The sequence below is a fragment of the Passer domesticus genome, chromosome 12, assembly GCF_036417665.1.
Source record: "Passer domesticus isolate bPasDom1 chromosome 12, bPasDom1.hap1, whole genome shotgun sequence".
Classification (NCBI taxonomy): domain Eukaryota; kingdom Metazoa; phylum Chordata; class Aves; order Passeriformes; family Passeridae; genus Passer; species Passer domesticus.
Window position 1 is genome coordinate 14472895 of NC_087485.1, and position 27500 is coordinate 14500394.

Here is a 27500-nt window from a genome sequence, read left to right on the forward strand (position 1 = left end):
GCCTGCCTAGGTGCCCTAATATCACACCCCAAGTTAGGGTACCAGCCCCCAGATCCTGGAGGAAGGGTCACAAGTCTCAGAAATACTGACTTTTTCTGGGAGGCTGGGGAATAGGCTTTGTCATCCTGAAGCCCTGTACAGTTTTGGCAAAATGAGATTGCCTGTCTTCTTGGTAAAAGAGTAGGTGGATATTAGTAAGAAATCTCCATTCCTGGTGGCTTGAACTGCTGTCACTTGGCAGTGCAGGGAAACTGGACTCTCCTTTTTTCCCAAGGCAATGTTGTCACTCACAGCTGACATCTGTCATTACTACTGATCTGGGTAAAAGCAAGTCCCCTAGAGCTTAAAAAGAGAGATGTCTGCATCTCCACTCTATTTTTCTGGTAATGAAGGTAAGCTTCTCTCCTTAGGGCTGAACCAAAGAGCACTGGCAGCCTGTCCCAATGCAGGGAAAGTGTCTGTGGTTGCTGGAGCTGAGTCTGTTCCCTGCAGTCCCTACTATGCTGGCTGTCTTGCACCAGGAGTTGGTAGCTCTTCCAGTTCCATGAGGGGTGTAGAGAGAGTTTCTGGGTGTAAAATACATGAATTCTGATCCATTTCATGTCCATTTGATAGCTGCATCCGAGGGGTTACTGAGGAACTGTGACAGGGCTGTTGTTACTGATGGGTTTGTACCTGCATCAGTGGGTGGCAATCAAGTGGAATTTAGCTAAAACATCTAGCTAAGACTCTAGCTAAGACATCTAGCTAAGACTCTAGTTAAGACATCTGTGGAGCATCCCTTCACCCTTATTACTAGCAAATGCAGCCTGATTTGTGGCATCTTTACTCGTCATGACTTGATCTAGTTGACTGAACCAACTTAATGCTCTCCTTATTTGTGATGAAGGCTGCTCCTTGCCCCCTCAGCCCTCTCTGCCTGCTGGCTGCAGTTGGACAGTCTCAGCGTGTGGGACAGTTCCTCTGGGCTTTCAGTGACTCCCAGGAGCCTGGCTGCAGTTTCACAGGCTAGCATGTCAGTGACTGTTATCAAGAGTGAGTGGGAAGGGAACATTAGGCAGAGGTCCAAGAAGAGGGTGATATAGCAGTGTGGTATTTTCTGTTTGTGCACAGCAGTCACGTGGAGTGTGACATTCCCAGGAGCTCAGAGATGGACAGCCTCAGTCACACAGTGGAGTAGCAATATTTTGGGCCTTGTTTAAATATTAAACTAAATACTAAGAGGCAGAAGTAAGGATGGGATTTCTGGGCCATGTCTGGTGTTTTGAGCTCATTTCTGATCTTTCTGGAGCAACAGAGACACTGTTAACAGAGTGTTAATGTTAAGGATCTCCCAAGAAAAATCACTAAATGTGCAGTAGAGTTACTGCTATTTATTTTTTAAATGTGCTTTGTAAGAATGGCTGTAAGTGGGATTTATACACTCATACTTCTGTCAGCTATGCTTCCTGTTCATTTCTCTCTTGAGTTCTAGCCATGTTTTCTTCCTGTGTCTCTTTTTAGATGACCTCTTCATCACATTTTAAGGAATGCCTTACCACATATATCATATTCTAATGTAATTGAAAACTGGTCTACTCACATCTTATCTAACACCAAGGTAGGGGAGTAGCCTATTTATCAAAAGCTGCATATTTTTCCCTTTTAATGATCTAACAAAACTATTCAGAGAGGACAGAAGCAAATCTGAAAAGACTTTCTGAAATGTGTTAAGCATCCATCTTAAACACTTCCCACTTTCCTGGGAGATTTATGGAATACTAGGTATGATCTGACTGAGACCAAAAGGTGATTCAAAGATTTCTGTGAACAAAAGAAAAGCAAACAGCCATTTTTCTTAATTTGTAGAGAATTCAATGAAAGGACAGAACATCTTTGATTTTGTTTAGCAACTGGAAATAGATGGGTTTATAAAGATACCATATATGTAAAGAGGAAAAATTATTAAAGTGGAAGGTGACAATTACTGTTATTTTGTATATTCCAGTGCCTTTCTTTTAATCTTATGGATTTTATGGGTCTAGGTATGTGGTATGTGCATATATCTTTAATCAAGTGGATATCTACTATGATTAATATATTCCTTGTTATTCTGTCACTGAAAAAGTAACTTGAGACAGGTATGGTGCCAGTACAGTGAAGAACACTAAGGCAACATAGAACCACATTTACCACTCAGTGGTATCAGTGTCACCACAGTTATTTCCTATTCTTTGTAGAAATAATACTGTGGTTGCTCAGATGCTGCTCAGTAGTAACTGTGTGTAAATGATGACTTTTTGAGGGTATAATTATAGTATAATTATAAGGAACTTTGTTTGGAAAGTGGGTAAGGAATGAAAGTGGATGTTAATGAAAAGGAGAAGAAGGAGTAGTGAACAAATACAGAAGAGTTTTCTATTACTCTCTGCTTGGCAGTTTCTTTTAAGTCTGGTTGTTGAACATACAGATACTTTGCAGTGAAAACCAAACTCACTTTCAATGATGCTAAAGGGACAAGGCCATAAGACTTGGGCAATGCAATAGCACTGTGGTAGCTGTGAAATCCAAGCAAGGGAAAGGTATGAATATATATATTGTGGTACTGTGGTACAAGCGAATCCATGTTACTTGTGTACCCACCAAACATCATTTGCACTACCTTTTGTATAAAAACAGTACAGCAAGTTTGTCTATGTTTAAGAGAGTGTCTGATGGCAAGATTGCACTACCTTTCTTGTTCTACTCAGTTTTCATACAGGTGGAAGGTTCAGTATCTGTCTGAACTTGGCAAAAGAAACTGAAGCCAATGAGGTTGCTGAAATATCAACAAGGAATGGGCTCCATTTCTTTTGCACTGAAAGAACTCTGAAAAGACCTGAAAGTATGTTTGCAGCAGCCAGAACTGAAGAACTCACAGCTGCGGGTACAATTGGTGCCCATCAATTCCCAGGCAGTCTCCTCCCAGCTCCCCTGTGGTGAATAGCAATTTTTTGCACACATATCTGAGGGCAAAAAAAAACATGCACAGGAGTGACCCTGATGCAGGTTCTCAGTCTGTTGAGGAGAGTGATTACTGTCAGAATTAGGCATGCTGCAGATACCTTGCTTTTTATGTGCAGCAACAGTGGAGTGATCTCATCAACTATCTGAACATTCAGCAAGTCCAAAATCAAATGCTTGTGTGTCAGATATACACAGCTGTATTTGTACTGTTGCTCTATCTAAAGAACATGCCAATTGCTTTACTTAGAGTGAGTTGAGAGACTCATTACTAAGAACATGTATAGCATTATCAATGAAAAAACATTATTGTTCTTTTCCTCAGTGGTTTTAGTGTCCTTGCTTATTCTTTCACAGGAGCCTGTACTAATGTGTCTTCAGAGACTGTGGGGCCTAATTCTCTGCTTCCCTGTGCAGTGTGTTGGCACTGATACCTTTGCACAGTGAGTGGGGGTGTGAGTCGACGCAGGCAGCCAGGACAACCACAAACTCAGAGACAGAATGCAAAGACTAAATTTATTTCTGCTACCTTGCTAACCAGGGACTCCCTAAAGCAGAGGCACATCAGAGGAGATATAGACATTGTTAAACTCAGTCCATGCCAGGGGATCACTGGCTGCTGCTGCTCATACTGGCTTATCAAGGGTTATTCCCAGCTGCAAGGTCACTTGAGCCCTTTACAGCCCTCCTCGCCAGTCTTCCGCTTTTTAACCCATTCCTCCCAACTTTCCACCCCCTTGCTCAAGAGACCACTGCTGCTAGGGCTGGAGATGTGGGATGGGGGATTTACAGAGGCACTTAAGCATTGAGGAAAAGGAGTAAACAAATAAGCATATAATGCTCTGAGTCAAGTGTCCCACCCCTCCTGACAGGCACCACCGGTAGGTTGTGATTTGTAGTCCTTGAGATACTGAATGATGTCCCCCACTCCAACTGGTTCTGCAGCCAGGTCACCTAGCACACGCCTTCAAACTTGGAACAGAGCTCATGATGTTGAAGGGGAATGTAGTTCTCCAGTAGCCAGTGTTGCAAGGTTCCACAGCGTGCATCAGTTACTCCCAATTACAGGGGAGCAGTTGCCTTGGATTTCCAAGTTAAACCTCGCACGAGGGCACACGTCACCTGCTCTACAGACACTTCCCAGAAAGAATAATGACAAGTTAGTTACAATAAAAAACAGCCACACACAAGTACTTACATATTGATTTTGCAGAATTGTATCCAAGATATGTGCTTATAGTACAAGGCTAAAAAGCACAACAAGCCAGCCTGTGGAGGAAAACAGGAGTGTCATCTCTGTCCAGTGACACACATGTGGTTGCTCCAGTTCCTCCAGGCCTGGTAACTGGAGAATGGGTAATGTCAGCATAGGCTGGAGAGGTCTGGCTTGTGCTATTTTAGATGGAACCTTGACTGAATGTTGGGCCTGTGACACAAATAACATAGTTCTAGTGAATTCCCCCTAGATAAGACACAGGAGATAATCAAAGATACATGAAATACAAGCACTTGAGAATATATTAACAGAGCATATAGAATAAAAGGATAAAGATAGAGACAATTTTACTGCATTGTCAGAAGTTATTATATGAATGAGCACATCTAGATTAAGAGCTTCCACAATCCATTGGTATAAACAATCCTATTTCCTCTGTAATATTTTGGGAAATCCACCATCTTAATGATTTTTGGTCCTCACTGTGTTTTGTACTGAAGGTGTACAGTCATGCTATTTTGGCCTGTAATTCTTTCAGTTTCTTGCAGTGCCCAAGCTACATCTTTAATTCATTTTCCCACCAGGGTATAATGTATGGCAGTGCCGTGGAATAAGTGGGACCAAGATTCTACAGATTATTTTTTTTGCTGTTTGGTCCAGTCATCAGCCGCAATCCCCATGAGACTATATAATCTAGAATTATTATTTCTAATTTAAAAGGATTTCCTTGTCTAGGAGTGCATAATTGTAGCTCTTTCAGTGTATAAATGTGTGTGATCTATGCCACCTCACCATCTGCTAAGTCTGGCTAAATCTCAATCTCAAAGTCTGAATACTCACCCCAAACATTTCCATCCCATTCTTTGGGATCCCGTGAAGGTTTCATAGCTGGAGCACGAACTTGGGAGATCAACACCTTATTTTCCACATATTTATGCCTGGGTGACACCAGCTGCTGTATAGTGCATTGCTGCTCATAGCACTGCTCTGCTTGAGTGGTGGTGACTTCGTGTGTGATCATCTTTGCAGCCCGCAGAGTCACAACTTCCCTTTCCAGCTCCCTGACTTTCCCCAGCAGCGCGGTGACCTCGCGCTCCAGCGCTCTGGCGTAGGTCACCAGCTCCAGCTCCCTCACTTTGCTCTGCAGCGCTATGGCCTCGCAGTCGCGGGCTCGGGCGTAGGTGAGCAGCTCCAGCTCGCTCACCTTGCTCTGCAGGGCTATCACCTCCCGGTCCAGCGCCCTCAGCCCCGTGGCCAGGAGCCAGCCCAGCCTCCCCGCCAGCTTGCGGGAAGACTTGGATGCCCCTTTCCAGGGCAGTCCGCGCATGGCGATCTCCACCCTGTGGGGGCTCACCACCACCCCGTCGTCTATTTCGGGCCACGTCTCTGGAGTAGCCATCGTGGCAAGGAAAGTGGCCACGGGGGTCCAGCGCTCGGTGCTGGGCCATCCTGGAATGTGGGGATTCACCACCACAGCCTCTCCGGCCCCTGACTTTTTCAGCTTTTTCAGCTTTTTAGGTTTTTTTGACCTTTTCGCTAGCCACGACATGGTTGTTTCCAGATCCTGACAACTGTGATAAATGTGGGAGTGGGCACAGGCAGGCAGCTGGGATAACCACCAGGTCAGGGCTAGAATACAAAGAATAGATTTATTTCTGTTACCTCACTAATCAGGGATCCCTGAATCACCACCCAGGCAGGGGCACAGAAGTGGAGATGCAGGCACTGTTAAACTTGGTCCGTGCTGTTCACACTGGTTCATCAAGGGTTATTCCCAGTTGCAAGGTCACTGGAGTGATTCTCAGTCCTTCCCTTCAGTCTTCTGCTTTTAAGCTGTTCCCCCTAACAGTGGAAAATAAAGACAAATCAGAATGGTAGCACTTTGTGCCAGTTTACATGCGTTTTGCAAAAATATAAACAATTGTGCAAAGCTGTGGAGAATTGGAGTGTGTAGGGCACTAGTTTCATATTATTTCTTCCCAAAAGTGCATGAAATTATCTTTTATCAGCCAAACTTGAGCAGAACTGAATTGAAATGTTTTACAGTGTAAAACATGCAATTTACAGTGCTTGTAAAGTATAGTTTTTACTGTGAATGAAGGATGTCCATGTACTACAGATAGAAGGTAGGTGAGTGTGAGTGTGTGATCCAGTGATGTTGTCTTACTGGGCTTTTAGTCATTTTCTGCCCTTGACTAGCATTAAGCTACTATGCTTTCTATTGAAAGAATTCTGATTGAATAAACATTTTGGTTTTTTTACTTCCTGACCTGTATTTGAACAGCACTGCTGACTTGAATTTAGCTTGATGAGGCTAGTAAGCCTAGAAAACTTGGGAAGTTTTTTTGAAGTTAAATCCTCAATACACTGCACTACTGTGCTTGTTCATCATCTGGGTTTTCACAGCTCTAGTGAGAATTTCAAAGGGTTCTGTAGCCAAAGAAAATACCAGACATTAAGTAGCAGGACTTTCTTAAAGTGTAGAGTAAATTTTGGCAAATACAGAAGGTAGTGTTTCAAAACTATCTGTTTTCATTGTTACTACATTCGCAGAAAAGTCCATAGGAGACAAACCAAAGAGAAAATGAAATCTGTATTGAGAATACAGATAGTAAAGGTCAGGTTTAAAAAACAATAAATAGAGCAGACTCTTCAATAGTGATAATTTCAGGCACTGGGTTCCATTCAGAAATTTTCAAAACAGTCACTGGTGGATAGGTACTATAACAGAAACAGCATGAAACTCATCAGATGAATTTAAAATAATTCTGTAAATTCTTGAATGAAAATTGAAAACAAAGGCAACCCAATTTTGAGCTGATTAATTTATGTCTTTTCTATATATTAAGCAGAGAAAGCGGCTTCCTTATTTGTATCTTTAACTATATTTACTCAACTGCATAACATTCGTTGTCAGCTTCAGATATGGAATCACACTTAAGAAAAAGGATTAAAGGAAACAGGTTGTAACTGTACTTATACCTCGAAGGAATAATGTTTTTTACTCTTAAAATACTACCAGAAAATAAGTATCCTTGTAATCTGACTCCTCCATGAAAAAAAAAAGTTGTTCGACAGTTATACACTTTTCTAAGGGATAATATGAATATCAATTGATATTTGTTCTGTGGAAGGATGAGTGAGCTCTTGCTGCATTAAGGGTATTTAAGTATGGGTATTTAGCAGAAAATAAACCCCTTGTGTCCCAGCCAGTCCTGAGATCAGAGGGGCTCGGTGTGCCTGGGCTTCATTTCAGCCAATTTAACCCTCTAGCTCTATTTGAGCTCAAAAGAACTTGCAGGAATACAGAAGTGCTGTTAGAGCAGTTATCAATCCAGTACCATAGGTCTGCTCTTGTTCAATAAGGATTGTGCTTGATCCAGGTTCACAAATGCTTATTGAAGGTTTATTGAAACAACAGGAAAGCAGGTTCCCAATTGCCAGTGACAAATGCACTGGCTACAGAGTGCTGAGATGTGTCATGGCAGAAAGCACACAGTAAGATTCTCATAGCTGTAAATATATCTATATAGCTATAAACTGGATATTCCCGAGTGTACCCAACGCAGTTGGAGACGCAAAGCTCACCTAGAGGCATTCCTTCAGGAGAGGGGAGAGACCATCTGCTGGCTGGTCCTGAGCAGGCAGAGATGTTTTCTTCCTCCAGAGGTGTTTTCCTCCTCCAGCCTTTTGTGTCCTGAAGCCTCCCTTTTATATTATAAATTTTGTTCTGTCCCAAGGGGTTGGAACAATTGCATGTTATGGACAGGGTTTGGTGACTTTGGTCATACATGCGTTGCATGTCCCATGTTCTCCTTCATTTGAATCCTGAGGGATGTGTAAGTCAATATGTTAATGGAGCTTAATGAGAGTCTCTGTTACTCTGTCAGAATTTATAATTGAAAAAGAGGTAGAACAAACACTTTGGCCCTCCTCCTCCACGTACTGAGGCAGCAGCAAAGGCTCTCTGACCTTCATCAGAGGGTCTCTGTGCACACCCTTATCTCCTTAATGAAACAGATTTATAACAAGTGTTGTTTTTCACAGTGAAGGGAGTGTGGCTTTTGCCCGGTACAGAGGCTTGATGTTCTCCTGTGCCTCACTGGAACAACACTGAGCCATGAGATCTCTGAGACTGCTTGAGCCAGGTGCATGATAAGCAAGAGGCCCTGCTCATGCTTTTCTCAACCAGCCTCATCAACTTTTCACTATCTTAAAGTAACACTGTACAATTCTGATCATTTAACCACAGCTTTTGAGCATGTAAGAGTTGTTATGTAGGTGTTTTATATGTTTTATTTTGCCAGCTAGCTTTATAGTTAATTTTTTATTTTATTTTCTGCTACCATATTCTTAACTGATTATTACAATTATGAATTAAAAATAGAATATTTTTCTCTTCTAATACCAGTTAATATAATCTTTTGAAGTATGAATTGGAATGGCAAGAGTGTGAGCTAAGAGTCTTCCAGGTTTGTGGTTGGTATTTTGTCAGTGCAACCCTGTCTCACACCAATGATCAAACTCAGTAGGCAGTTAGCACTGAGCTAACTGGGTTTGTCTGCCTGTGACAGTGCCAACAGCAGGAATGTCACTTCTCTAAAAAATTTGCAAGATTGTGCACTAGGAAAGAGGCACTGCACTTTGGAGTGAGAGGAAACCACAAAAGCTGTCCATCCACTCCATTGCATGCTAAAACAAAGCATGCACAGAAGTTACATTAGAAATAGTTTTCAGTGACAGAAATATTGCCCCTACTACTTTCTTAGACTCTTACAATTTATAACACAGTCTGCTGATAAGCTGGAATGTAACCTATATGAAGGGAAAGAGATGGAGAAATAGATGACCTGCCCTAAAATTTTTTGGTTTGCAAGGTCCTTTCTTTGGTTATCTGTGAGTGGGTGGGTGATCAAAAATTCAGAACTTCCCTGAGACAAGTAACATGCAATGTTTGCTGGTGTGTTTGCTTCCCTTTCAAATATTCCACAGACTGTACAGCAAAAAGACAGATTAGGCTTTGCATCAGATTTACTAGAGCTCTACCTCCTTGCCTTTGGACTCCAGCTTGCTTTTTACACTCCTGTCTGAAGTTGCATAAGAATTAAGCTTGTGTGAGCACTCTTTGTACATAACATGCTTTCCCAAGTGACTATTTAGCACTATTAAAGAACAAAACCAAGACTAGCAATAAGATTGTGGTAAATGTAAATGTATTCTATTTAAAAATGGTTCATGATATCTTTTCATAATGACCATCTTTTTGCTACATGCAGAGTGCTGATGGCATTAGTGAATTAAAAAATACAAAGATATTCAGGGATTTAGACCTGATTTGCATTTACAGTACAGATGTTTAGCAGTGTTGGATAGTGTAGGGGACTTAAAGTATAGGAAGAAATATAAGAGAGGTACACTTCAAGCCTTCCTGACACTGCTTGACTGCTGTGCATTGTGTGCCTATTAAGGTACACTCTTGTAGCATTTGTAGTTTTAAACTTCTAATCCTGCACGAGGTACCAGTGCCATCTACTATATTTTAATCAGTTACATCAAACATGAGTTTAGTAGAAACATGAGCATAGTGATAATTTTTACTGCTTTTCTGCAAATGTTGTGTTTTGAGAAATACTCCTTTCTTCAGTGTCTGTCACTGGAAAATGTGTTTTTAAATCCTCGTCTGAATTTTTATGTGTTTATTTTTTAATTTCCTGTCAATATAAATGGAATCAGTGGCTCTGCCTGTTATTAATATTTAAAATGTGGGTGTTTGGGCTTTTTAACATACAAGTTGCTAGTGCCCCTTTAAATTTCCTTCAGTTGTTCTATACCTCTAAAAAAATCTTTCATTACCAAGTTGTTTATCTGAGAAGAAAGTGAGACTGTCTCTTTGTATTGCTGAATAACATCACTCTTTTTCTCAAGAAGTCATTACACACTGACATCATATTGTTCTTTATTAGATGATCTGTTGCCTGCAAGTATCTTGGTGACACTGAACTTGAAAGCAACAAGAGTACAAGTGCTAGGATGCCTGGAGAGCAGAGACTGGCAATACCTTGCTCAAGCAAATATTCAAGACAATTTTTAAAAGGCATTAACAAATACAAACCACCCCCACAGAGGTAATTTTCACCTCTGAATTTTTGCTTGTTTCTTAGTCCAGCCCAGGCTTCAGCCATCAGTGTTACAAAGCTGGAAGCCAAGTCCTACCTAGCAACGATAGCCATGTGCAATAATTTAAACTTAAAGAAAAATAACACAGCTGCTGGTAGAGTAGTGTCCAGAGATTTCTAGGTGCTTTCCAACAATAAAAGGGTGGTTTCTGTCCTGAAAATGTATCTGTGTGCATAGAAAGAGACCTTCAATATTCACAAAGACCACAATTAGTGCTGCACTGTAATTGTCATTCCCTGATTAGCTGGAAATCTTATATACCCAATGGGTTTTATTTTTCCTATTCATGAGTTACATGAGACAATATAGTAGCTTGTGAAATTTGTACAACTATTCCTTTGATTTGTGCTGCTTTTCACATCTTTTATTGTGAACTCTCAAAATTCTTAACCCTGTGACTGAGTGTATAGCTCTAGTGGTAATTTTTAGTATGATGACTGGATGAGAATCATCCTGAGGTCTTTTAAAATATAAACATATAATGGAAAAAAATATCTTTTCTTATAGATAATGTATTATTCTCTTTAATTGTGCTGTTCTGTGAAATATTCCTCCCACGAATTTACTTAATGCAGAAGGAAGAATCACCATCCAAAAAAGTTGAGAAATTATCCTGATAATCTCCAAATTCCAAACCCAAACCCAGTCTCCAGCTCCCTGAAGGAGAAAGCTAAAAACAGAGTTTGCCTGCTTTCCTTCCACAGGTGGGGTCACTTACCTTAGGGAGAGGAGTTAACACAGCTGCAGTTGTCTCATAAACATCTTTATTATCACAGCGGTTTGTGGTTTAGTTTGTTTTGTTTTGGTTTTTTTTTTTTTAATTTATAATAAAACAGCAATTAAAGACTTAAAATATGTTAGCCTTCAGAGCTATTAATTACATTCCCTTTCAGGTGGGATAGTAGAAGTGAGGCCAGAGAGGTGCCCACAATGTATCTTGCTTTTGCAGCATGTTCTAACTGTTTAAATTCCCTTTTCCCACTCAGCCCTAACTGGCACTCAGCTCAGGCATTCCTGTGGCCACTAAAACTTTGGGTGCAAAGAAGGTAATATCAGGTGAAGTTCCTTCAGCCATTATAATTTCCAAATACCTCCTGACTCATGAGGAGCCAGAGGCATGTGGCTCATTAATTCTCCCCTGATTACCGACTTGTGCCATCCCAGCCTGGGCACCCCTGGTACACAGTAATCAAACACAGGGCTTGAACAGTTAATGCTCTGTTTGCAGATCCTGTTGGATCACTACTAAAGTTGCATGGGTGAAATAGATAAAGTTGGGAAGTCTGCAATAGAAGTGTTTGCCTTTATACTTATTTACTCACTGTTGTTGCCTTTGTACAATAATATCTTTTCCCTGAAGGTCTTTGAAAAATTCGATCACAAAATGGAAAGAGGGTATGTTTGTTCTGGGTAAAATTTGGAAGCATTGTTCTGATGACACCTGTAAAACATAATTATAACTCCCATAGCTGTTTCCTCTCATATTTAGAGAGGAAAATTCTTTGCCTCTAATCTCAGGTGCATACCTGTGGAAGCCTTAGATTCCTTCAAGCAGTATCAAAGTAATGATAACAGTGTGCAGCTGCTGACTGTCTTTTGCTTGTTGTTACTCACCCAGCTGTTTAGAGGAGAAGAAAAAGAGAGAGAATATCTCTAATCAGCCATATGGCACAAAGTTTTATTTGCCACAGTTAGTTAAAACGCTCATTATTGGTCAGCATCTTGAATGCAAATTCTGCCATAGCTTTTCAGGAGTGCTAGATCTGATGGAAAAGATCAGATATATTTAGCTCACATTATTTTATATAAAGTATGGAAAGAATTGATTCTGTCTAAGTAGAGTTTTCATGACTGGATTTTGCTATACCCAAAAGGGGGCATGAGCATGGAGTGCAGATCTCAGGCCCTGCTTTGGGCCATAAAAGGTAAATTAAGGGCAGTTGAAATGGTATTTCAGATTTTTGCAGTGCAGTTTTGCTTTGCTTATATTGTCTATTAGACAAATTAGGATTCTGGATCACACAACTGGTTCATGAAATCTAGATGTCTTCAGTAGCAGTTGATATTTACAATGCATGCAGCCAGTAGTTTTTTCATTAGGAGAATGTTTAATTTTGCTGCTGTTTTTAAATTGAACAAGAAACACAGAGTTAAATGTAAGGAAAAAAAATTTTGTCTTAAAAAAACACACTTTTTGCAATGCATGTAAATGCTAGAGGAGAAGTGAGGACTCATACACATGAGTATGTGAGTTTTTGTGAGTTTTGTGAGTCTCCATTCTGTAAATTGCAATGGAAAATGAGTTTTGAGGGTTGGCTGGACTGAAAGTTTAGCAAGTCTGTCTTTTAAAGCCTCCTCTGTCATTTCTTGTGTGCATATGTTTGGAACTCCTTTCAATGTGGACATATTGACATCAAATATACTGTTAGGAGGACTTAATGTTATTAAAAATGTAAAAGGGAGGTGCACACTTTTGAATCCAGGATTGGGTGCACAGCTTTAAAAACTGAGAGGGATTGTAGCCCTTCTCATCCTGCTTCTTACAATTCTCCTACAACACTTTTTTTCCTCTGAAACCTGTTGTATTTCAGATTTAAGCATATGGTTTATTTTGTCTTCTTGTAGAATTTTGAAACAATTTCCAGAAATAAAAATACCCAGTTCTTCCAAGTGTCTTTAATGCATAGATCTCAAAGGACTCTCTAGTCCATGATTTCCTGCCTAATTGATCAGACTATATTATGTTTTGTGTCATTTTTTTGCATTAAATACTGGCAAGAGATACTAAGATACCATCCATTTAAGACATTTCTGCACAAGTTCTAAACAGTTGGATATGTGGTTTTGGGCTACTGGTTTGCAGCGATAATAGTCTGGGATAGAAAGTATTGTGATTGGTAAACCAGAATAGTTTTTCTGGCTGATGCCATAAAAAATCACTGTGTACTAATGCTACTTTAAAAATGGACATGCTTTTTCCATTTGGGTAGTGATTCTGGATGGTATAATCCAGATGAGTGGTTAGGTGTCCTGTATTTTAAACAGTCTCTCTTCTGTGATTCTTAATGTCCTTTGACTTGTACTTCATAAAGTACCAAGAAATGTTTGATCAGATAAGAATCTTGTTTTCTAAGAATAGCTGCTTAAGTGGTTCTGCACAGTCTTACAAATTTGTCATTTCATATAGTGAGGTGTTATCTCCTAAAAAATAAGTCTTGACCCGTATAATCAGTACAAGTGTTTGTTTCCCTGCAGAAGCCCAAACATTAAAACTATCATGAGAGGATTCAAAAAGAGGTGTGCAAATATTTTTCCATAGAGTAAGATTCCTTCTTCATCTGATGGCCCATCTTGCTATTCTTCTCACTGTTTCCGTTGCTGTTACTTAAAAGGCTTTGACAAATATAATAGACTTTGCATAATGATGCCATTGTAAGTCACTTCCAGCATATTATAGTGTGCAGTTAAAATTACTCTTGTGATTACCACTCTCCAGTGCTTCTACTTTATCATGGCACCAAGTGAAATTAAGAACAGGCATATTCCTTCCTTTACTTGCCTATATTAAAAAAGTAATGTTAAATAATGTTGTTGTAATTTATTTAATTAAAATTCCTTTTGGATCTTTTTCTTCCACAGTTCAATAAGAATTATTTTGATTTAGAAATAGATTTTAAAAAGCAAATAGAATATATACATTCTCTGATAACATTACTATGAAGTTGGGAGAATTTTGTAAGCGCTTTTTCCAAGCACTTGGCCAAGACAATGCCATACACAGAAAGACTGTTCTGTACTAATAGATTTAGACTGGAAAAAGCCATACTTCATTTCAACATCATCATTTCAACTCATCTGAAGTGTGTATTTATGTACCTGGAGGTTCTAGATCTGTGTATGCCTTCATCTGCCTCTCTGTTTTCTAACCTTGTTAATTTTGACATGACTTGTTTTTTCTCTTCGTGGCTAAGCAAGGGAATAAAGAGCTGGAAAAAATAATTTCCCCCTATTTCTTATTTTACCAAGAATAACTGCTCTAGGAAATGAGTGTTCTAATGCATATGAAGAGAATATCTTAAATAAAGTGGTATTATTACAGGATTTGATAATGAAATGGTGAAAATACTCAGAAAAAGAGTAAGCTGAGTGAATAATGTAAAATACCATGTCTTAATGGGGTTTATAATTTGGTTTGTTTGTTTTTATATTTGTGGGCTGGATTTTTTTTGTTTTGTTGGTTGGGGTTTTTTGTTTCTTTGTTTTGTTTGGTGTTTTGTTTTGGCTTTTGTTGTGTGGAAAATCCTTGCTTTTCCTGTTACTGGCTGCATCACATAAAAATGGAAGCCTTGGCTATGGAAGTCCAGCCCAACATCAGTGCTTTGTTGGAGTAGATCCCCAGAATTTCTGACATTTCTGAGCTTTGTTATGCTGCAATGGTTGGGCAGCAGTGTCCTGGATGGCTCTTCCCTCTAAGTGGATATAATTGAGGGGCTGCCCTTACATATTTTGCTGGCTTTTGGCATACAGTAACTCTAAACTTAAGCTAGAAAAGACAGCTACAGACAACCAAAATTACAGCCCCCTCCAACTGGGTGAAAAGCTACCAAATCATTTATCTGGTGAGTCCCACTTCCCTTATAGTGGGTGGCACATTCAGGAGATATCTATGTGCACTGTGCTTTCTTCACTGCAGGCTGCCCAAAATCACCATGTAAGAAGCTCAGCCCCTGAGGATTCAGCTCTGACATGCCACCTCTCTAATTTTTCACTAGAATGCATTTATATTTAAGGATACTGAAGGTTTCTAGCAATCTGCTATCCTGGAATAGAGGAGACAAGCAGTCCTAAGCCTTCTGTACTGCAGGCTGCTCCCACTGGAGTCCCCTGCACTGGGACTCCTGGCAGAAACACGACATGTCTCGTAATCTGTGTTAGTACTTGGGTGTAAAATCTGCCAGTAGAATTGTCTCAAGGAAGTCACAAAACAGACAAGGCAGCAGCTTTTGTTTCTCTTGCCCTAGCACCTCATGACAATGGGTTTTATTGAATTTCTTCTGCCTCACAAATTTTGAAAGTTCTTGAGGTCTTTTGGTCATGTGTGCCAATAGCATTCTCAAACTACTGGCTTAGAGAGTTAGATTTAAAAAATGTTCCTCTACTTGTTTTGATTTTCCATCAAGTCTTCATAACATTCCTTCTCTTTTGGATCTTAGATACTGAATAGTTCACATTTTGTTCTCATCTATGTTGGCTTTGTATCACAAGCCTTTAACAGGTTTACCAGAGTTTACCTGGTTAAGAAAAGTTACCAGGGTTTACATTTTTACAGATTTTAGGCTTTGGTCAACATTAAACCCCTAAATCTGTTTCTTGATGAGATGCTAAGTCTTGATCATGCATGGCACACTTAATACATTTCTCTGATGACTTCCCTCTCCAGAATTAACTGAAAACTGTTAAAAACATTATTTTTTTAATTCTGTATTGTCAGGAATGAAACTGCATTGTGCCTGGTGTCTGTCTTTCTGTCACTCATTGCTTGCAGTCTCAAAAGGAATCATTGTTTATGCTTTTTCTGTATTTTTACCTTTCTCTTAGGAGATTTGTTTTAGTTCTTTTGCTATTTACTTTGTATTGTAAGTGATATCCAGCAATCAGCCATGGTTTCCAGTGGCTGAAGAGATCTGTTCAGTATCAGTTTCCAGGTGACTGCCTAATGGCAAGAACTTCCTAATGTCCTGATCAGATGTTTTGTTCTGGGGCTGGGATGTGGAGTGACAGTGGCTTGTGGACAGGAAATCCTCATTCTGCCCTGGTTCTGCCAGTAGTTCCCAGCTGTCATCCTCATTTGGGATGGGAGCTGAACAGAGTCTAAACACATCATCAGTATTTTTCTCTACTGCTGGTTTTTTTGGGGTTTTTTTAATATTTATTTTAGCACTAAGTAGAGATTTCAGATTGAAAGCTGTTGAATTTGTAGTCTTTATTTGTTACCCCAGCAGAGGCAGTGCATAGTTTCCATGTACCATCAAGTCAGGACATTGTTATATCTACCAAGAGCTCCTGGGTGGTAATGTCTGCCTTCTCCTAGGTGAAATATTGTGTAGTATTGCTATTAGCTGTTCCTACAGTATCATTTGGTTGGGACTGGGCTTTGGAAAGATGATATTTGTGGAGATCTATGTTCTTACTTTCATTTTATGGTATATTATTGTTTACCTCTCTGTATCTGTGTAGTGATTACTACTCTATCTGTGTAGTGATTAGATATTCTTATCTGTGCCAGTGTTCTTTTTCCTGCTTAGTTGATTCATAAATCTTCCTGATTTTCTTTTAAAAATACTTTTGTCCCTTGTATACTGGCAAAAGCTACATCTACCATGAAACTAATCAGGTGTCCTTTTGTTGAGAGGGTCTTTGGCAGGAAGACTTTCCTTGTAGTTACACTTGGAGCAAATTTTAGCTATGGTTGTGATGAGGTCTTAGGGTTCATGAATAAGAACTGTTTAAACTAAGTACATTGAGTACAGTAAGTCTTAACAAATTTAGTTAATTGCTCAAATACCTGTATTTGGGCAATTCCCAGAATACCTGTATGAGGCAGCCATTAGGAGTGGATGCATCTTTATTCTACCAGCAGAGCATGTCAAGTGCTTTGCTGTCTCTGCTTTTACAAGACAATGTCTCAGGAAAGTCTGCCTGATTCACTGGGGTAGTATGGGCTCACAAGCTTTAAAGATTTCTCTGCATGCATGGCTTTGTAGATGATGTCCATTCCTTATGCTGCCTTGGTTTTGAAGTCCATTTTGCCTTTCTTTAGAAGTTTTCTAAGGAGATCTGTGTTTTATTCCAAGATAGACAAATGTATCTATATAGATATTTATACATCTATATATTATATATATATTATTTCAACTAAAAATAAAAAGATTTAACTGGCATCATTTGGTCAGCTTCTACATATCTAATACATAAACAGCTAGCCTTTACAATATTTTTTTAAATTGTTAAATCTCAAAACAATTGAGCAGAAGTAAAATATTGCTAATTCCATTCCATATTCTGCAAAACTTAGGCAAGAAAGGCAAAAGAATTTGCCTGAGGTCATTCAGTATTCCAGTGAAAGAGCCAGTGGAGCATCTCCTGAGTTTCAGTCTAGTGATTTATACTCTAGCCTATATTGAGTTTCTGTAGTTGGATTCTGTAGTTCTTTTTTTAGAAAACTGCAGATCTTTCTGCAGCCAGTATTCATCATGGGTAGGTCCAAAGTAAAAGTACTATTGTATCAGCTATCAAGTAGGTTGATAACTCTGTATTTGCATTACTCTTCTTGAACTGGCTGAGACCATTCTTTTTCTGTCACACAATAGCAAATGTCCAGTCCATTGAAATAGATGCAATTACAATAGAAATTAGTGTGAGTTTTTAAGCAGGCAGCTTTAATAAGTAGTGGCTGCTAAGCTGTGATGGCTAAAGCAGTGCTACTAGTTGTTCAACTCACACAATTGATGGCATCTCCTGGAATAGTCCTAATTTGATATGTTGACTGATGTACAACCATAAGCAGTCTCCAGATTGCTACAACACCCTTCACACTTCCATTAATTAAAGAGTGGATGTCTCAGTTGTTAGTGACAAGTTTATTTCCATTTAGGATGTTCTGTGTTTTGGAGAGACCTTTAACAGTGGTTAACAGCCAAATGGGCAGTTCAAGTGCTATTCCCTAATGTCACCCCCAGTTCACTTGCTTTTCTGGCCACCCAAGGGATCACAAAATCCTCTCTCACCTCATATAGGTTCACTACCAGCTGCTGACTGATTGCAGAGGAAGATGCATCAATCTGATGAACTTTTATTAACATCCAGGAGAAACTGGTTCCAAGATAAAAATCAGTTGTTAATTGGCAGAATAGATTCATTTAATCTCTAAGGAAAGAGAACATCAGGAAAACAATGTTATTATATCTGGTGCTGAGGCTGCATGGGTGGCATTCCAGTCATAAGCATGACTGAATTTAGTATTTTTTCCAATGTACCTCTTCATTGCAATTATTTGCTGGGAACATTTTAGATTTCCATTATGGAAACTTAGGGAATTTGCTTCTCTCCATGCATTCTTCTCTTCTTAGCCTAAAAGGAGCTGTACTGTAATCAAAGCTGTAATTTCCTCTTTAAATATATATATGATTTTCTCCAAAATTATGGCATATTTTGTCAAATGAAAATAGTGGGTAACATCAAACTAAGTCTCAGCTGATAGCAGTATTTTAATCAGGCTTTAAAAAGTCCAATAAATTGTATTGTAAATTCTCTACTATTTAAGAATTCTGACTTGAGAAAAGAAACACAATACTAAATATCCATGAAGACCCAACCCAATCAACTTTGCTGAAGGCATCAACCCAGTTACTAATGGTGCTGGTGAATTCACAGGGCCTGATTGAAGTCACCAAGTATTGTTTTAATGATCTTGTGCAAGCTATTGGCAATTCTGCACAAATGAGGTGAGTAGTGTGTGTGTATTTCAGGAAGTAGGTGTGTGTTGATATTTTAAGAAAGCGTATTCAGATCTGTTAAATAACAGTGTGTACAAACCCAGATAAAGATGGCAGTTCTAAAGACTCACATATTATTTCTGGATGATACAGGATGGACAAATATCACAATTTACTTTGAAGAACAGCATTCTCTAAATGCAAAGAACATCCTCTGATTTTATTAGGTTTGTTAATTTATTTGGGTATCCACAGGTCATATTGCATTTTGTGAGCCATGAAATGATTCTTATTGCGAACAACTCTTTAATTTGGAAGATATCTCTTTGGTGTGTTTGAAACACTGGGGTCCTAATTTCTGGCACTACTCTCTGTCCTTGGAGGCTGCTGTTGGACTGAAATCTGTTGTTTGGTGCCATGCAGTTACTGCTGGGTTACCAAGTTGTACGCTGGTGATTCGTATCTAAAATTATGTTCCCTTCTCTTGCTTTGTTTTAAATCACATCCAAACTTGTGAATAAAGCTACTTCAGACTTTCTTATATGTTCCACTCCAGTCGAAGTGAAACATCTCTTTTGTTGCCAGGACATTGTAGAGACTTCAACTGGCATAGTTCCTCTGAAATCATCACTCATTCCAGTGTACCAGAGGTCTGGACTGGGTCTTAGTTTTCACAGATTTAACAGATTTTTTAAAATAAGGAGAAAAGAAAAAGATGTCAGGCATGAAAGATTTAAGAGAAATAAAATAGCAGCTAATTTAATCAAAAGCATATATGCCAATAAAGCCAACTACAGCTGTCAGAAGAAATAAACAAAACAAAGCAAGAATTCTATAATTTGACATGTTTGCTTGACAGATAGTACTTTTTTGACCAGATCTGGTGCTGGTGTAAAGTGGCATAAGCATGTGAATGCCAGTGGAGCTCTGCTGATGGTACCCAGTGAGAATCTGGTCCCTGTTACTTAAAATAAGGGTTGTATCAAATGTTTGTCTGTTCATTCAAAAAACAATTCACTTCTGAATTAAAAGGATCTCAAGGCGTTTGCACAAAATCATGCTGGCCATGGCACAAGGTTCCTATTTAATCAAGGCAGTTTTGAATTGTGAAACTTTTCCTACTTGAATTTCTAACATAATTTTCTATGGTTATGTTCTAAGTGCCAGCCACGAAAAAAAATCCTGTTTGTTCTCTCTTTTGGGTCAGTCACCACTTGGGTGTTTATGAAAGGATTGATGTATATACTGTCCAAAAGGATTTGGTAGGGGGTAGATTTAAATCACAAAAGTGATTATGTTATTTTACTTAGAAAAAAGTCTTTTTTGTACCCTTTTCCATATAAAAAAAAGATAAAATCCTATGTAAATAATAAGTGTTTTCCCTGTAATGAATGTTCCTTTCATTCTGCATTTCTGTATAATATTGGAAATTGTGTTTTTATTAGAAGAGGTATTGGATGGAAGCCAACAATTTCTTCTTTTAACTTGATATTTTGGGCTCTGATCTTTGTTAAAACTACAATGGCATGTATCTAGTACAGTCAGAGGTCATTTCTATAGCTACTACCATTTCCTATCATTTCTGGGGAATGTTTGTTTTCAAAACAAAGAATTGGGTTAAAGCTTAAGTATCGTATTTCAGAACATATTTCAAACTGAAATTAAGAATGCTAAAACCTTTCCTTTAAAGGTCAGATGATATTTATTATTATTATAAAAATGATCTGTGATTTATGAATTTAACTTCTCGTAAACCTCCTTTGTAACAGAATATGCAGTCAGAAGCTTAACATTACATTGTTTTCCTTTGACAACGTATCCACGAGACCACTGCAGCTGTTCCTTTACTCACAATAGCAGATTAATTAACACAATCATATGCTGTTGGCTCCTACTCAATGAGTAGGTCTGCAGTGGGATAGATAGGTAAATCCTTTAAATGTGTATGAGATAAAGAATATACTATAGTAGTTTCATAACTAGCCAGTTTTGCTTCTGACTAGTCAGCCCTATCAGCAATGGTTCACTGACTACAGAAGCTGTGAGCTTACATTTCAAAGGCAGCCACACCTATTACAGAGCAATAATGCCTGAATCATTGCAAAACTCAAATATGTAAAAGCACAGGCACGCTCAGAAATCACCATATTTGCTAAAATAACAGGCAGTCTGCTTCAAGCATTTTAGGTTTATAGAGTAACCAGGAAAAAAAAGAAGGGGCATTTTTGTTAGTTGCTTCATTTCTTTCAAAGAAAAAAAAAAGTTCAATCATTGCTTTCCTTTAATATCTTAATCTGGTCATTATTCACTTTTTACCCACTGTATATTAGAAATACTTGTAAGCAGCGGCCATGGCATCAGTTTTAAGTACCAAAAGAATTTTTCATCCATTTCTCTGTGTGTGCTAATGAACATGTGAGCAGCTAAATCTCCTTTTCCTAAACAAACAGTCATCAGCAGCATGAAAGTATTTATTTGGCAACTTTAGATGACATTTTAGTGCATGCTAAAACCCTTGCTACCAATAATAGAAGTCCTTTTTTATTTTTTTGTTTAATTTTATTTTAAAGGTAAATATTCTTTTGGGAAAGAGGTAAGCATCAAATTTAAGAAAATTTCCTTCAGGCTTTCCACTACTCTGTGAAAAAAAAATAATTGTATGCTTTGTTACATCGTTTACCCACAAACTGAAAGCACAGCAAACTACTATGTTAAAATTGTCTCATTTAAGGGACAAAGAAAACTCATTGTGAGACTTCTTTTCTGGAAAAAAGCTAAACCACTTGGTAGTTTAATATCATTGAAGTCCTTTCTGGTCCATTTTTACTGCAGTTGTGGTTATGTGCTTTTACATATTCTATGAGTTTTATGTAATGGTATAAATATGCATTTTGATCATAATAAAACAGAAAAAGTAGAGAACATGACTGATTTTGAATGGAGGGCTTTGCTTGCATAGGAACAGCAGCATTAGACTTACAGATGGGTGAAAACCGAGTTCAGAATCTTTTCGTGCAATACAGTTGTTGAAAAATAATCAGCATTTTAATAGCATCCAGCTTTATATATGAGAGTTTTTCTGAGTACCCAAAGATACTATTTCTGGAGAAGAAAAAAAAAAAAAGCTGGTGAGCTGTCTCCAGTTCACTCAAAGATGAGAAGAGGGAGATTTTTGGGGAGAGGAGGAAGATAGAAAATTTCCTCAACTTCTCCTGAGTGCTTCTCCTCCTTCTCTGAAAGCTGAAGATGCTCTCAGGTCTTTCACCAATCATTTCTCTGCCAAAAATAACTGTAAGAAAAGCTTCTGCTGCCTTCTTATGAGCCCTCTCATTTCCCAGAACTGAAACACTTGCAGCAGGCAGAAGGTTCATGCCCTGCAGTGATGCTGCAGCACTTTCTCCCCCAGCCTGGTCAGAAGGTCTGTGAGAAGATGGGGTACAGCAGAGGGGTGGGGGGCCCCCAGGGCAGTGTCAGAGATCACCCTGGGTAAGGCTGACTGAAAGAGGACATCAGAGTCTGTGCTGGGAATGGCTGGTACCAGTGACACTGAGTTTAATCCATCAAGGCTTCTGGCTGATGTGTAACTTGTGGTGGTGCTGCCCTACAAACCCAGGGAGTATCTCATTGTTTAAATAGGGAGGAGAAGTTAAAGAGTTTTAGTGAACAGCAGTACTCAACAGGCGAGTACTACTCAACCTTCACACCTTTATTAATTGTATATTTATAATACATTTCCACTATATATATGTATATATGTTACTAGATTCATCATGCAGCTGAAATCAAAGGGAGTAAGGACCTTATTGTCATTTGAAAAAGCAGTAGTTGCCAGTAGTGAGCTCTTCTAAAAAACCAGTTGCTTTTAACCATCCTGACTAAAGTCACAGGTTTATCTCACTACACTGCTGGATCTAGAGTAAAAGTCTTGACTTCTGATCAAAGAAACAAAAGGAACCATCTTACATGGTGTCAGTGTTGGGAGCTGTGCTCAGGTGTGCTGTGATTTACAGACTGGATTCCAGTTCCCTGTGGATTGCTCCAGTGCTATGAGACACAGGTGCTACAAGGAGTTTCTTCAGCAGGCTAAGAAATGTGTTTGGCCACTTGTCAGACTAAAGACCATGCCCTGTTTTTCTCAGAAGGAGAATTTCCCATAATTTAGTTTGTGTAATTACATTCTTTAAGCCTAAATTGTCCATGCAGTTTCAATTTGATACCATTTTTCTTACTCTGTTTTCTAACGGTCTGTTCTTTCAAATCCTTTCCAATAATTGTTGCTTTCTGTCCCTGTGACAGATGAAGAGGTTCCTGTGTAAACATACCTGCTACAACCTCTGTTGGACTTTGCATTCTATTAAGATAAAAGTGTTTCAATTTATGTGGTAAATATTAAGGCCTTTGCAAGTTTTATCTGAAGATAGACTCAAAAGCTCTCCCTCTTCTGTCACCCAACCCAAATTTGGGATCTGAAAACCTTAACTCTTTTGACAGTTTGTACTTGCCTCACCTAGAAGGTTCTGTGTTTTAAAGTTCTCTGAATGTTAAAAATTCCTGTTATCCAGGACTTTCAGTGAAATAGTTGTAAATGTCATTCCCTGGTCTGTGATGCAACAGCAATGTCTAGTGGGGCTCTCATTGAACCACTGCCAGTGGATGAACTTCCCAGCACTGGGAATTACTGCAATAAAAGTTCCTTGAGAAGGGTTTGAGAACAAAGAGAGGTGCGTGATAAAAGCAAGAAAATGGAAAGCTTAGAAAGGACTACAAAACAAGGTCATAGAGAGGTCCATCAGCTCATACCTGCACCACAGCCTGTGAATAAGGATTGTATTTTTATTTTTAAAATAAGATGTTCATTTGTGTCAAGTCCACTCTGCAATTATAAATATTTCAGCCAGTGTAACTTTGCAAGTGGCTTGCAATGTGCATTTCTTATAACAGCCTCTACAGGGAGTGACACAGTAGTATTGATTTGTGTGATAGCTTCTACCTGTGATGTTTGTCCTTCAGTCTGTCAGGTCATATGTGCTGAAATGAGTTGAACATAAGGCTTTAAATATTTAGGTCTGCTGTAGTCAACTTCAAGGTTGTTGTTGATGTCATGGGGCAGGGATAGGACTGGGAGCAAAATGAAGTGAGCTTTTTGTTCCCACAAACTTTTCTGTAAGCCCTGGCATGTAATGTTGTCTTTATGTGCTCCTGTCTCTGCTGCTCTAAAGTACAGATGAGCTTTCTTTGTTGAATGTCTTGAGATTGGTGGATAAACATTTGTGGACAAGAGCTGAATGGTGGCAGTGCCGTGGTTTGTGGTGTGCTGAGCTCAGAGAAAATGAGCTGAGCCCCTCCCCTCTGGTTTTTAATATTGAAACATGATAGTAGGTGGTTTTCATTCCAAACTGCATCCAAATAGTATTGACTGAGTTTGTGGTAGATGAAGTAGTTCACACTTTATCATCAGTTATCAAAACTGCAGTTAACAGTCAGTTTGTACTAGTGATAGTACAAGTTTTGTGCAGTGTGGTTTTTTTTTTTTTTTTTTTGTTTTGTTTTTTGGTTTTTTTTTTTCCCTGTGGGCAGTTATCAAAAGATTGGCTATGCAAACCTTTCAGGATTCCTTTTGGCCTTTGGATAAGGAAAGTTAAGCTTTTTAAATTTTACTGACCTAAACCATTTCTAATGCACTCTTCTTTTAAATTAATAACTAATTTATTTAGTTATGAATTAAAGGATTTTGTAAAACATATCTTCGCACCCAAGTACCCAGAAAGTCCAGAAATATCACTGAAATAAGTGCGGTATTACCTCTACTTAGCAAATTCTCCATTTTTTTCAGCTACTAACAGTATCCTCCAGCACTGAAAGGTGTGTCACAGAAGGCCATATTTCTTTAAAAATGGATGGTAAAGGAGTTTTTGAAGGATGACTGTCAGGGGTTGGGTAATCAGTAGCATCATGGTTAGATTGCCACCATGATTAGCCTCTAACAGTGACCTTTCTAACAAATTCCAATTTTATCACAACATCTGTAAGGGGCAGGACAGACTTGTGTTGGTTTACAGGTCTGCCTTTCACCACGATAGCACAGTGCTGGCCATGGCAGAATTACCCCACAGGCATATCGAGTTCAGTGCTCCTGGGTCTGTTATAATGGGTGTCTTGAAAACTAAGACAAGTAATTTATTTCCTTAACATTGTGGGGTTTTGTCCTACAAATTAATATTAAAATTGTCTCTTAAAAATAAAAATAACCCTAGATCAAGCAACACTATTAAATATGAGAGAAGCATAAACTGGGAATAATTGTTTTGAGCTTGACTTCAGTAACTGAGCTGGAGGTTTTTTGCTTGCTCTGTTCTTGAAAAAGCATTTGTACCTGAAATACATTCCTGCTTTTCCAGGTTATGTTAGCTATTTTAGTGGTAGTTAAGTTTTTAATATAAGCTGTTACTTCAAATTCTGCTCTGCTTATGTCCTTAGATCATCATAGCTGTAGCAGCATTATTGCTATAAAATATGGTAGAGAATTGTGGTAAAAATTTCTGAAACATGTTCTACCTTTGAAATCAGATGGAGCTTCTGTTGACATCAGTATTAAAAGGCCAAACTGAGAAGATATCATTACTGACACAGAGGAACATTTTGCCTTTGCTCATAGTGAGTTATTAGTGAGGCATGCCTTGTACATGTTTCCCCAAAGAGTCCAAAATTTCCACGTTACTTCCATTCCCAGCTTCTGTGCTCAGAAAACCCTACTGTGTTTAACTCAGGGACTCTTTCACAACTCATGAAGCACATAAGTTTCCCAAAACCAAATCCTGGATTTGCTGAGCTCTGGGCAAAGGCACAGCTCAAACACCACACTGGGCTGTGACCGCGCCGTGAAAAGCAAGTTCAGCTCTCAGCAGCTGAGAGGGAAACTTGTTCCCTGCCCATTCTGGTTCTGTGCTGGGAAATGGGCTGGTTTCTGAGCGTGAACACCTCTGGAATGAGGAAATGGGATACTCGTTATGGAGTATCAGAAGGATTTTCTGTGCCTGGTGGCCGTGGTTGTGAACGAGCTGAGCCTGTTGCTTCTCCTGGGCATGACTGCAAGAACTTACTCTCCCCATAGCCAGGCAAGAGAAAGAACTGATTTGACAATTAATGTCAAGCCTGTTGGTGGAGGTCAGTGTTGCAGAGCTTCAGCATCAGCTATGATTTTTTATTTCAACTGAACTTTTATTGCAATTACATACTATTTAAATATGTTAGACTTTTTCTTAATGTGTTTTTTAGTAGGTGGCTTTATATTAGACATATTGAGAAATATAGACGTCTTCTTTGGAAGCTGATGTTTCTGTGGAATGAGGTAAATGACTGATAAAATAATGCTGATTCTTTCTCCATACAGAGTATGTTCCTAAGGTTGTAGGGACTGTAAAACTCATAAGGATACATAATGAAAATTAGTAAGGTGCTCATCAGTCCGATGAATGAAAATAAATAATTTTTAGCTATATTTTCTGGCATTCTTACATTATTACATTAGTATTTCCGTCTTTGAATGTGAAAAGGAAACTTTTATGTTTGATGTAGGCCATTGAAAAGGATGTTTGCATCCAACAGTCTTGCAGAAAGCCACAGAGAGGAGCAGTGTAGATCTGAGGCTTGATGTGCTATGCTGCATGGTGGTGTACAGTGCATACTCCAGGAGAGTTTTGTTCAGGTGTCTTAATGGGCTTTGACAGGTTGTTTGTAGCTTAATTTACAAATGAATTTGATTAAAGAGCTCAATGAAAGAGTCTATATTCAAGTTCGGATTTGAAGTTTTGGTCTACTAAAATGAAATGGAAGCTCCCAAATTAACACCTCTGGAAATACTTGATTATCTTCATAGTTTGGGATTGTGTTCCACACAGATACTCTGTGAAGTACAAATGAATAAGCTACCGCTTTTGCCACCATTATCAATGACAAGGTTTTTATTTGACTCTGACTTTACAGGCGTTGGCGTAAGCTGAAGCATCTTGTGCTGAGTGGAGCACAGGTCTAGTTCAGTCATAGCTGGGGGATGAAAGACTCTCTTTGTTCCTTCCATTTAAATTTCTAACCCCCAAAAAGTCATCAGGCCACAGGCTATGAAGGAGCCACAGGGGGAGCAACCAGCCCACAGATGTGTGAAGACACTGCCAGGAGATGTTTATACTCAGCAATAAATAAATAAGATAGTGTGGACTTAACTAGGATGACTGTACTTTTTTTATGGTGCTGGAACTGATTCCTGGATCTCTTAGAGCTGCAGCAGGTAGGAAGCTAAATGAAGATTAAAACTAAAGGCCAGGAGCATGTTTCAAGTTGTAGATATAGGTTTTGTTGTTTCAAATCTTTCCTTGATTTCTGGGGTAAACTCTGTGCTTAAATAATAAAAAAGAAAAAAGTTCATCTCCAGGATTAATTTGTTGATCCAGGTAATACAGGTTTTGACTAGAGCTCTGAATGATATGGAAAGATATTTGGGGAGTGCTCCTTAGCTGAAATGGTTAAATAATCTGTTCTATCTTCCTCATTACTTGTGGATTTTCATTTTGTTATAGTCGTGGTCGGCAACAGCTCAGAACTTGATTTGTCAAGACAAGTATGCTCTGCAAACA

General features: G+C 38.8%; 2 protein-coding genes across 25 annotated transcripts in view; one reads left to right on the top strand and one right to left on the bottom strand.

Moving 5' to 3' along the window:
• The window catches only part of ZNF536 (zinc finger protein 536), a 344757-nt gene that overhangs the window by 166066 nt on the left and 151191 nt on the right, over positions 1 to 27500 (top strand). The window lies entirely within an intron of this gene.
• LOC135279541 (uncharacterized) lies at positions 3473 to 8298 on the bottom strand. The gene is made up of 2 exons (XM_064386985.1): positions 7787 to 8298; positions 3473 to 6040 (listed from the first exon to the last, which is right to left on the bottom strand). The coding sequence occupies exon 2, from the start codon at positions 5745 to 5747 to the stop codon at positions 5007 to 5009; it is 741 nt and encodes a 246-aa protein (XP_064243055.1). The 5' UTR covers positions 5748 to 6040; positions 7787 to 8298; the 3' UTR covers positions 3473 to 5006.